General features: G+C 35.2%; 2 protein-coding genes across 5 annotated transcripts in view; both read right to left on the bottom strand.

Moving 5' to 3' along the window:
- Positions 1–5781, bottom strand: part of LOC102583093 (protein PIR) — a 57866-nt gene extending 52085 nt beyond the window's left edge. Inside the window, exons 1-4 of one of the 4 annotated variants that reach the window (XM_006351805.2) lie at positions 5577–5781; positions 5406–5478; positions 5011–5075; positions 4851–4928 (exon numbers count right to left, since the gene is read on the bottom strand). In XM_006351805.2, the coding sequence (XP_006351867.1) occupies positions 4851–4928; positions 5011–5075; positions 5406–5478; positions 5577–5630 (270 nt within the window). In that variant the 5' untranslated portion in view covers positions 5631–5781. The other 3 variants (XM_006351807.2, XM_006351806.2, XM_015310677.1) reach the window with 3 other exon arrangements.
- Positions 5782–12376: 6595 nt separating this feature from the next.
- Positions 12377–12389, bottom strand: part of LOC107061427 (zinc finger BED domain-containing protein RICESLEEPER 2-like) — a 2005-nt gene continuing 1992 nt past the window's right edge. Inside the window, exon 2 of the mRNA XM_015310667.1 lies at positions 12377–12387. Within this exon, the coding sequence (XP_015166153.1) occupies positions 12377–12387 (11 nt within the window). The remainder of the gene's footprint in view (positions 12388–12389) is intronic.

Below are 12389 nucleotides of genomic sequence, written 5' to 3'. Positions count from 1 at the left end.
AAATGGATGCTACGATGTGCAGTGAATGACAAATTTTAGCATCCAATATACAATAATTTTGACATTAATCTAACTCTTTAAAGTTTAGATTCAAGGAACTGATTGATCCTTGTTGGGATAACTATGCACATCATGTTTGAAGCACACACTTTTCTTAATGGGTACTGTTAGAAGCAAACACCTCTATAAAGCGCTGTCTTCACCCATGAAGTGATAATCCCTCCTTTCGCATAGCTTTAAGTGACAACACAACGACTTTCAATAGCTAGCTTGTCATCACATTGAAGAAGTGGTTACATATACATGTAGACTTGAACCAATTTAATAAACCCCAACACATTCAAGAAACGGTATATGGAATTTTATGAATTTGAAAGGAAGTGTATATTTGTTACCTTTCTAGTTAAGGTCTGAAGTCATCAAAGAAGAAAGCAGCTACAATTGGATTGTTTATTAAATGGCTTGCATTGTTTACTGAAGTCTACAAGCCAAGGGATTTCTGTCTAGATCTCCTTATATGTGGACCCGAGGTAGCACAATGGGGGAGCACTTTAATTTAAACTGAAGCTACTTTTATGAGCTTTATGCTACATGTGTTAATTAGTAGAGAATTTTGCAGTCCTTCATCATTTGATATAGTTTAGAGACCTCGGTGAAGCTTTTTTGTAAAGGTAAAGTTATATTAATAGACTACCAAGATGATATAAGAAATACAAGAAACACGAAAACTACAACCATAAAAGTATCAAGTGACCCATTCTAAAAAACTTAAGAAGTCCATGTAATGATCAAGACTATCTAGCATATTACTATCACGCCAAGAATATAAATAATGCAAACAAGTATTCTAAATTTTAGAAATGTGCATACTTTTTCTTCAAAGCAAGCCTTGTTCCTTTCCAGACATAAAGTCCAGAAAATGCATATTAGAGTTGTTCCAAATCTGCTTCAAGTTTTTAGGCATCCTTTCACATTGACAGCATTCCAGTAAACTCCTGATCTTCAGAGGCATTACCCATGAAACACCAATCACATTAAGAAGCAGTTCCCAACATTCTCAAGATACTCTACATTGCAATTGTTGAAGTGTGTGACCATCTCATCTAAAAGTTTAAGTTGTTAGAGAGAGCACACTTATATTATTTAATTACATTCTCAGCATGCCCCCTCACGAGTCACGTGCGGACCTGATATTTTTTCATGAGTCAAGCACGTGAAAATCTTTTTGATATGGGTGACGATGAGATTCAATCTCAAGACCTCTGCCTACTTTTTTTGAGAAAGTTAACATTTTATAGACAAGATACACCAATAGTGTATTCTAGTAGTAGTTACATCTGGGATTTACAGTAAACAAAACCAAAGAAATCTACCACCTATATCCCTCCTAAACTATCTAGAAACTGAGTAATATCGTCCACCTTTTTGGGGAGTACATAGTTACACCAAAAAAAAAAGGTTATAAGACAATTCAACTTCAGACTTTGGAAAGGGATGCTCTTGTTTTCAAAACATCTTTGGTTCCTCTCCCTCCATATTGTCCACCAGATGCAAACAGGGACAATCTTCCATCTCTCTTTGTGGTCGGACAAATTTCCTTCACTATTCCAGCGTATTAGAGCTTCGGAGGTATGCCTTGGCATGGACCAACTGATACCCCTTAAGTTAAAAAACACCTGCCACAGTTTCTCTGTCACTCTACAATGGATGAAGAGATGGTTTGTTGTCTCTATTTCTCTTTCACAAAAAAAACATCTGGAACATAATTGTCTTCCCCTTTTCATTAGATTGTCCTGAGTTAGTACTGCTTGTCTGGCTACTAACCAGGTGAAACAAGCCACCTTGTGAGGTACTTTAATTTCCATATCATCTTCCAAGGCCATGGTAAGAGCATTGCAGCTGGCCTATCAAGGTGTCTGTAAGCTGATTTTACTGTGAATTTCCCATTTTTGGCCTTCAACCAGTGTAGATTGTCTTCATTAGGTTGAAAGTTGATGGCCTGCTCCAGAGTATTGTAGAAATCTGTTAGACTGTCAATCTCCCAGTCATTCAACATTCTCCTAAAAGAGAGGTACCATCCTTGGTTGTCCCTAACATCTGCTACTGTTGCCTCCTTCTGTTGGTTCAAATTATAAATCACCGGGTACAACTGTTTGAAGGGATATTGACCAACCCACACATCATTCCAGAATGACGTCCTCCTTCCATTTCCTATTACAATTCTTGAGTTTCCCCACAATTTAGGCCACTGATTCCTGATTGTTCTCCATAGACCTACCCCATAAGGGCTTCTAACTTGCTTAGTGATCCATAAGCCTTCCATTGTGTATCTGGAAACTATAGCATCTTTCCACAAACCTTGTTCCCCTGAGGCAAACCTCCATAGCCACTTCAATAAGAGACTTTGATTCTGTACTTTGAGGTTCTTTATGCCCATTCCCCCTTCCTTTTTACTGTTGGTCACGACTTCCCATTTCACCAAGTGATACTTCTTTTCCCCCTCTCCATTTCCTTGCCATAAAAAATTCCTCCGGATGGAGTCTAGCTTCTCTAAGACATTCCCTGGCAAAGGAAATAAAGACATCATATAAGTTGGCATCGCATCAAGTACACTATTAATTAGGGTCAATCTTCCACCCAAAGATAGGTATTGACATCTCCAGTTTACCAACTTTTTTCCACACTTTTCCACCACTGCATTCCATATGTTCTTTGACTTACTCATTGCCCCGAGAGGCATCCCTAGGTAGGTGGTAGGCAGTTCTCCCACTTTACCTCCTAGAATATCAGCTAGACTGTTGATGTCTGGAACTTCATTCACTGGGTAGATAAAACTTTTTCCCCAGTTTATGTGCAATCCAGAAACAGCTTCAAACAAAACAAAAATGACCCTTAGATACTTCAGTTGCTCTTTCTCTGCCCCACAGAACACTAAGGTCTCTGCCTACTTTGATACCATGTTGAAGTGTGTGACTATCTCATCTAAAAGCTTAAGCTGTTAGAGAGAGTACACTTTTATTATTTAATTATATTCTCAACAACAATTAAAAATGTTCCACTGATTCCTGATCCTCTTCAGGCATTTAGCATTTACTACTAAAAACAAAACCTTGTTCTGTAAATTATTCTGAGTTAGACAAGCATCCCAAGTGACAATCCATCCCCAACAAGCTACCTTAACAATAGCTTTAGTTTTCCAGATAGTGTCAAGTAGAAACCCCCTGACCTGCAAGCTTTAGCAGCAGATTGTAGCATTCTTTGACATACAACATTCGATCCTTGTTATTCACCCAGAACAAACCATTCACCTTATTCTGAATAATTGAGATTGACTCCAGTTGATAAGTTAGACAAAAAACCTCCAGCTCCCAGTCATTTAAATTTCTCTAGAATTCTAATTGTCATTCTGAGGTTGAGTGATAATCAGCTACATAGCCTCCTTGAACACAAAGCATCTAAATAGGTCTTGGAAATCTTCTTCTCAAACTCCCCCTTTCCTGCTCATCTATGTGGAACTTTGCCTCCAACCATCCATCTTTCTATAAATATCATCTATAAGCCTTTTCAAATTTCTTTACCACCCCTAATGTATCTCCACGACCATTTAAATAGCAAGTTTTTGATATGAAATTTCAAATTCCTCACTCCCAAGCTGAAGGCCACTTGACTGTAAGGATGTAAGGGAAGAGGCTGAAAGCCACTTTACTGTGACCTTTCTTATCATTTGTTACCACTTGCCACCTTACTAAATGGATCTTCCTTTTATCAGCATTACCATCCCATCAAAACTAATGTATAATAGAATTCTTCTTATATAATGTTGTAGACATAGAAAACAGAGACATTGTATATGTTAGCATTCCATCAAGCACACTACTAATTAGGACAAGTCTTCTCCAAAAGATAGATATCATTTCTTCCAAGGGGTTAACTTATCTGTACATCTAAAAAATATTCAGAAACAAACTTATTTGTACTTCTATCAGTTACTCATGGCCAAATAATTTTATCTTTCTTCATCATCCCTAATGAAAAATTACTGTAGGAAACTTGTTCATTTCATACCCCAAAATATCAGCTAATTCCTCAATGCAACATTCTGCATTATTGCTAAATATACTGCTTTTAGACAGATTTTCAGCCCAGAAATTGCTTGAAATCTTAACAAAACTCCTCTTAAATGCAATAGCTGGTCTTTTTCTGCCTCACAAAAAAGTAAAATATCATTTGCATATAGAAAGTGTAAGTACCATTTCTTCCTCTCCATTCTTGCCAATGCATAGGCCCTTAAACCATCCCAAACTCTCTGCCTTTTTGAATGTTAAGCTTGGATTTCCATCACAAAGACAAAGAGATAGAGGATAAAGGATCACCCTGCCTTAAACCCCTTCCAGACTTGAAGAAACCTTAAGGATCACCATCTATCAATATAGAAAATCTGACAGGGGAAATGCAGAATCTGACCCACTCTGTCCACTTATCACCAAAAATTTGTTAGCCTAAGACATCTAGCAAACAAGACCAACTGACATGGTCATATGCCTTGGGCGCAGTTGTGAGGAAATTATACTAGTCAATTAACAAGGTTATGCTCTTTGTTCTAGCTAAACTTTAAAGCTTGAATTGAGGTGGTTCATCGTTTCTGCTCTCACAAAGCTTCCACCAATATAAAGATATACAAAAATATTGTGAAATAAACTACAAACCACCACCACATATTATAATCATTTTCACCAACACAAACAAAATTAAAAAGCATAGAAGCAAAGTAGAAGATACTGATAATGTAAAACCTTATCTCATTAAGAAATCAAAAAAAATTCAGTTAAAAGCTGAAATTCTTTACTAACCTGAGGAAGCGCTTTAACACAACTTCTATATGTGTAGAGCACGGAACCCATTTCCTTCCCCTCTTGTATAAGTGTGTTCTGCAAACAATTTCAGCATTACATCAAGGAAAAGGAATGCAATTTCAGCAGCAGATTACTGATACAATTTCTTAACACATACCAGCTGGTTAATAGCTTTAGTGTCTTCTGATAAAGACAACCTATATGCAGCCACATCACTGTACTCTGCCAAATTCATTTTGAAACGTTAAAAAAAAGTAGTAAAATGAGGCAGTTTGATTTCATGGGTGGGCTATACTTTCAGAAAGGAAGACCTACAAGGAACATTCACGAGGAATCGCTTGAAATTCCAGAAATAATAATAAGACTAACAAACAATATTGAATGGAATCTTATTTATCAAAAATAAATACTAAAGGCAAATTCATTTATGCTTGCAACCAGAAAGGAAGATCAAGCAAATTACTGAATTACTAACTACAATAACAAATGGGAGGGAAAAAAATACTGAATTAGAACTGAAAACCTAAAAGAAATGTAAAAACGATGTGTTACCGATTGGACTAATAGTTGCACCTCCTTCAGCTGAAACCCAAAACCCTGGGCCTTGTACTTCTGGTTGATCATCCTGAAATTATAACGACAAAGGAAGAAATTCACCAATTAGGAAAACATACTTACTGAAAACTATTGAATTTTCAAAATAGTGTTAATAGACATTGTTACCTCTAGAGAAAATGTGGATAGTGCAGCTATGGCTTCTTCAATCGGAACAGCCATTTGATGTGAGAGACAAGTATTTTCTTGTAATTAGTGGAAAATATACTGCATTTGTCAGGTAGAAGTGGATGAAATAGGGGAAGAGACTCGACAAGTTTACCACCTCTCTCTCTCTGCTCTCTGGTTGGATCTGGTAGGAGAATTACGTCTATTGAAGGAAAAAAGAAGTAGAAACTATAGTATGTATGGACTCCGTGCACTTTTACTTGTCACTTATTCTTGAAACTGTTTATTATTTTTGACATATAAAAAAAGACAATAATTTTTTTCATATTTTACTCTCAACATTAAATATTATTTTTCAAATCATTTTCCAAGACATCATTTAATAGAGGATAATTTGATAAAGTACTTATATCAATAATTATTTTCTTTATAGGTATGTCAAGTTAAATTGTGACAAGTAAAAGAGAACGGAGAGGGCAAAATCTAACCATAGTTAATTTTTTTATTTAATACATATTAATGATGCTTTTAAATATAAAGTAATTAGTTTACGATAAACATAATTATGCTTTTTTTATAGAAAAATAATCAAAAATCATGAAAAGTATATATTGACTATAGTATACTATACAATATTATTTATATATAGCTGAGATATACACTGACTACACATTTTGATTCACTCAAAAAGTTGAATATATATAGTTTAATTATACATGAAGTATATATTAATTATTCAATCCCGATCAACTCAAAATTACATCTAAGCAATTCCAAATTTTATATATGAAATCATCTCAATGTTTCAAGTCTTTTGATAAATAATTCGCTCGAAACAATTCATGTTTACAGTACATCAAGTTTTTATTGAAAAATGATTTTATAGAAAAAGGAAAATCAATAATGAATTGACGATAATGAAAAAAAGAAAGACGCATAAGAAGGAGCAGGACAAAGAAGTTGCAGAAGCAGAAGAAGAAAGAAAGGTTGTTGTTTACAACAAACTTTAAAGTGATAGAAAATAAATTGCAATAAACATAGTTTCATTGATAAACATTGCCGGTACAAATCTGTCCCTCCCTTGATTCTTCTCACTCTTAAGATCTATCCATGATTCAGGGGCCGTTAGTGGCCAATTTCTCGAATTAAGATAATTTGGTTTTCATCTCTTTATTAATATTTCATGAATTTGCAGAATATTCGAGACATTTTTTCAAGGGAATACCCTTTATATAGGCATGAACTAGGTTTAAGGTTGAGTAGCTCCAAGAATTTTATTTGGAATTGAACACACCTTATGGAGTCCTAACTCGAATTAAACACGTCTTGTAGAGTCCCACAAAATTTTAATGTCTACAAATGTCCCATGAGTGTAGACTTGTTGAAACTCAAAGACCAAGCTTGAAGTACACATTCTTTCACCTTTGAGATTTTGTGACATTAGATTTGCAGATTTGATTTGTGAATGATTTGTGAGAGAAGAGATGAAGGGCAGATGGTCTCATTGGGCATGCCAAAATTTGTAGACAATAAAATTCGCGTTGAGAAAACAATAATCAAGAATGGGAAAATATTGTATTAATCATATTTATTGATTTCAAAGTGCGAGTGTTACAATCTCTACGATTCCTCTAATTCGTCTTTTCAGATATAAATTCAAGGGCTCTTGAGCTTGATCTTGAATTTGTCTTGAACTTGATCTTGGATTCAACGGCTTTGGAGCTTGTTCTCGAATCTTCAATGAACTTCAACTTTATCTTGATCTTAACTTTTATTTGAATTCAAGGGTTTCGAGCTTGTTCTTGAATTTGGCGGTCTTGATCTTGATCATTCTTGAACTTAAATTCATGAATTCTTAAACTTGTAGTTATAGAGAAATCTATGGCGTTTGATCCATGAGCTTTTTCTAACTTCTTGCTTAGAATTTCTAGTCCCTTTTTCTAAATTATGAGGACCCCTATTTATAGTTTTAGAATAGAGGTTTTGCGATAGGAACATGCTTCCGTTCGACCAATCATATTTAACTGACATGACATATGGGCTTTACGAGGCGGGCTTGTAACATCTCGCAAATTGAAATAACTAGGAAGAAGTTAAGAATTGGAAATAGCTATTTTTGGGAAGAGTAAAAATCTGGAAAATTTGTTAAGTATGTTAAGTTGAGTTTTTGGTCAACTTCAAACGACCATAAATCCTAGCTCGGGATGATTTAGGTGTATTACCAGATACCGTAGGAAATATCTTGGAATAATCTTTCCAACGCCACTAAGTTTGTGCGATTCCGAGTTCGTATGAGTGAGAGATGCCCATTTGAAGTTGGGATGTTCAAATAAGGAAAGTCTAATCCGGATTTTGGAAGGGTATTTTAGTCTTTTCCTTACCCAATTATTTTAATTTGTTTTAAGGAGTTTAATTGGAGTAAAATCAGATTTTAGTCAGTTTAGAAAAGTTGAAGTTCACGTTAGGGCTTGGAGAAAAGAGAAAAAAGGAAAAAGGAGAGGAGAAATCAAGAATCGTCAAGAACGTTCGAGTTTGGTTGTGGATTTCGCCAAGGATTCAATCCTACAAGGTATGTGAGATCACATACCGTTGGGTTAGTTCACCCACGTGCCAATCATGATTCAATTCAGCGAAGTTATATAGTTTTGAAAGTAAATCCTATGAGTTTTTTATGATAATTCGATTGAAATCTTATGGGTTCTTGTTGTTGAAGTTTCTTGAGATTGATTCATGTATTTAGGTGTGAATTCAAGTTAAATCTTGCATATATTGATGAATTAGTTGTTTCTAAGTGTTGGTGAAAGAACCAAGTGAAAATAGGGGGTTTGAAAAATGAAGAAGAAAAGTCGGAGGCACCTGGGCAGGGGCTTGGGGCGTCGCACCTCTCATAGCCCCAAGAAAAATTCTCTGATCTTTTGTCTCTGGGGCATCGCCCCTCTCAGAGGCCCAAGCAGGGGTCTCTGAACTTTGGGCTCTGGCACCCTACGCCTCTCAGAGCACCAAAGACGTCTGACGCCAGTTCACCCTATTTTTCCCCCTTCTTTCCGTACTAGTTCCTTAGTAGCGTATCTATAATTTCCAATCGATTTATATACTCTAAGGTACGTTTAAACATCATGAAATCATCATAAAAATTAAATCATGAACCTTGAATCCATAATTCAATTCAAGGAAAGTTAAGAGTCAAGTCTAGAAGTTAAGAAACAAGTCAAGAGAAGTTCATAAAGTTTTCAAAAGTTTTTCGCAAACGTTTTAACTTTGTCTTAAGACTTAAGTTTCAAGTTGACTAAAGATTTAAGAGTAAAGTTCTTTTCTTCAAAGATTATACGGGAACTAAGTATTCCAAAAAGTTAGAAATGTTTTCACATTTGAGCAAGAAAGGGAACACCGATTTCCAAGAGAGCTTTTAAGCTAAGTTTTGAGTAATTATCTCAAACCAAAGAAAAAAGTTTTGTTTTAAAACTATATGAGCTAAGTATATTTTTGGGTAGTAGTATTGGGCACCGATATGGGGACGCGAGTTCATATTAACTCAAGTCTCCATAAACCATGTAGTCATCATGGGTAGTAAAGGATCATACTTTTTAGATGACTCCTTAAGTGTTTTTTAGCATAGACTAGTGGATCCACTTAGTTAAGGCGTTCTATATGACGGCAAAGTATAGGACAATTCTGACAGCGTGGGCAAGACGTTGTATCACCACTTAGGCTCATAGTGGTGGTTGTCGGTTAGAGAATCTCCCACATAAACTATATTACTTTATTATATGAGTAAAGTTGAGTTTGTTATTGCATTTTCTTTAACGAACTAAGTTGTTTTTTACTGTTTTAAAGGTTTTCTATAAATTGCATGTGTTTTATTGTTTTATATTGAGTTAAGTTGTTCATGAGTTGAGTAAAGCCAAGGTAATTGTTTCTTTCAGTTCCTTTCAAGCTTATGTCTTGTTTTAGATTTCCCCTCGCATACTGTACATTCAATGTACTGATGCCATTTGGCCTGTATCTTTTAATGATGCAGACATAGGTAACTAGGATCAGCATCTAGCGCATCGTTGATTCTAGTTGAGCTCCAGAGTTTATGGGGTGAGCCTTCTTGCTTTCGGAGGATCCCTTTTTATTGCTTATCAGTATTTAGTTCATTATGATGTCGTGGGTCTTGTCCCAACATCCATCTCAGTTATTAGAAGCTTCATAGATATAGACAGTTAGTTAGTTCATTTGTCTTTACTTTGTTATTGGCTTATGTTCAGATTTGAGTTGCCACTTTGGCTAAGTTAAATGTTTATTTCTAAAACATTATGAGTTTAGTTTGAGACAGTTGAATTATCTTGCATTTGAGTTCGTTTCTTAATACTTAAAGTCTTTCGTTGAGTAAGTAAGTCAGGCCAAGGGTTCGCTTGGGGCCAGTAATGGTTCTCGAGTGTCAGTCCGGCCCAGGGTGTAGGCTCAGGGTGTGACAGGGCTTCTTATTTTGACACATGGCATGATCATATTGCCTTCTTTATTTGACTTGGCATGCCACGTCATTTGCCATGTGGTACCAAAATGGGCCTCTAGGATGAGATGACATTGAGCTCAGCAAACTGGGTTCATCTATTGTAGCCCAAATTAATTAATTTGGACTTTAATTAAATACATAAATTATTTAGACTAATATATTTTTTTGGGGGGGTGGGGGGGTGGGGGTTAGCCGAATGACCATTTTGGATAATATTATCAATTGAGCTAAAAAATGATTGAGTAAAATTTATGGAATGATATTTACATAATTTGCCATATATAATATTGTTTTAGTAACATATTTAGGATTTATCTATTATAATGTTATATAATTATAATAAAACTTATAGTAATAAAGATGATATATTAGCAATGCCTAAATAAGCTTATCAAGCAAGAGGAATGTTTTAAAAATTGTTAATCATTGTATAATAATTTTCATCTTCATCACTTACTATTCATTTTTTTAACCTTATAAGTATGGTAAATTGTAACTTTCACACGTAACTAAATTCGTAAATCAAATAATACTACGTGTAATTTTTTTCTGCATTATGGGCCCTAACTAGGGCTGGGCGTTCGGTCGGTTCGGTTCGGTTTGTAAATTTCGGTTCGGTTTTTTCGGTTTTCGGTTTGGCCAAATGTGAAACCAAACCAAACTGAAATAAATTCGGTTTGGTTCGGTTATTATAATTTCGGTTCGGTTTATTTCGGTTTGGTTTTCGGTTTAACCACTCTCTCATCCACCTAGAAAACGTGCCATTACGACCAGTCTATTGAATCAATATATGGTATGGTGGCTCCACCAATTTCCTGCAACAAACTTTAGCAACCCAAAATGATACTTCCTAGTTCCTAGTAGAAACAAAGAGAATAAATCAATAATTACCTGAGAGACTTGATAAGTGAACCACCGGAAACAACCACAGTAAAAACATCTCTCCTTATAAATTGTCTTTTTATACTTTTCCTGTGTGCCGACCGAAATACACCCTTAATTCTTGCTTAACTCAACAAATAAGTACCATTTTGCAATGAGAAAATAACTGCTATGATTTTCTTCTCCCAGTTGAATTCCTATCTACTATGTGAAGTGGAAAAAATGTGCAGTTAAGTAGAATTGATCTCTTTCAGCTTATACTCATACTCAGGTCACTAAAGTTATAACAAAAATGTGCGTATTAGTTTTTAAGACATCTCTAGCGATCAAAGTGTCATTCAACCTATAAATGATCATATGTCTAAAGCATGGTATGAAAATAACATCTAAAACATATTTTCAATGAAATTAAACTCAGGATTATAGCAGAAGCCTCACACAAGTGCATATTCTCATCTCTTTACAAGCCTTTTACTTTCCAACTCACAAGTCACAACTCACAAGCCTTTTACTTTCCAACTCACAAGTCTGTCGGTTAAAAGCAGAAATTGAAAGCAGACCAGTGTTGCTGCAACTGCAAGCATTTGTTGCCAAGGAGCAGACAAATTTCAACAAACATTTAACTTGCAACTACCATATCATTGACTAAAATATCCAAACAAAACTGATAATTCTTGTCCAAGCATTCCAGCAGGTAGCAACATTAACAAACTAAGCGAGAATAAGAATAAAAAGACTATCAAGAGTCAAGACAACAGGACTAGAAAATTCAATAAATTTGTGCCCACAGCCAGCCCTAAAATATAGTTAGTTACAAACTAAAGTCCAGCTGCCAGTAGGCAGCATTACAATTTGCAGCAACCAAAAGATTTGCAACCTCCAGTGCAATATCTCCCAAGGTCCAACAGATAGCAACCAAGAAAATAACAAAACATTGATGTGCCTGTGACTGCGAGAAAATAGAACTCTTTAGAAAAATGATCTCCATTTCATAATAAAATATATAAAACTATCAAGCAAGTTATGTAAATAAGTTATTTACTTACCCGTTACCACGCATCACTAGTTGATAGTTGAACTTACAAGTTGCAACTATATATCAATAATACTAGATTCAGTCCCACTACAAGCAAAATCTAAAAAAATATGAAAGAATTTGTTAGTTGTTAAGAAACATAAGAAAATTATTTTCAAGATAATTAATACGAATACCAAATTCTTACCAAGTTCAAGTTGCTCAAGATACTCTAAATCTTCCTCAATATTGATTGGAAAAGGCTCACTTCTAAGCCAATCTTGAACACAAATAAGAGATTGCACAAGTTTAGGAGTTAATGAACTCCTAAAGGGATCAAGAACACGACCTCCTGTGCTGAATGCACATTCTGATGCAACACTTGAAATGGGAATGGCTAACACATCACGAACCATCT

The sequence above is a fragment of the Solanum tuberosum genome, unplaced genomic scaffold (genome assembly GCF_000226075.1).
Source record: "Solanum tuberosum cultivar DM 1-3 516 R44 unplaced genomic scaffold, SolTub_3.0 scf00134, whole genome shotgun sequence".
Classification (NCBI taxonomy): domain Eukaryota; kingdom Viridiplantae; phylum Streptophyta; class Magnoliopsida; order Solanales; family Solanaceae; genus Solanum; species Solanum tuberosum.
The sequence above is the reverse complement of the archived record's forward strand: the minus strand, read 5'-3'. Positions and strand labels throughout refer to the sequence as shown.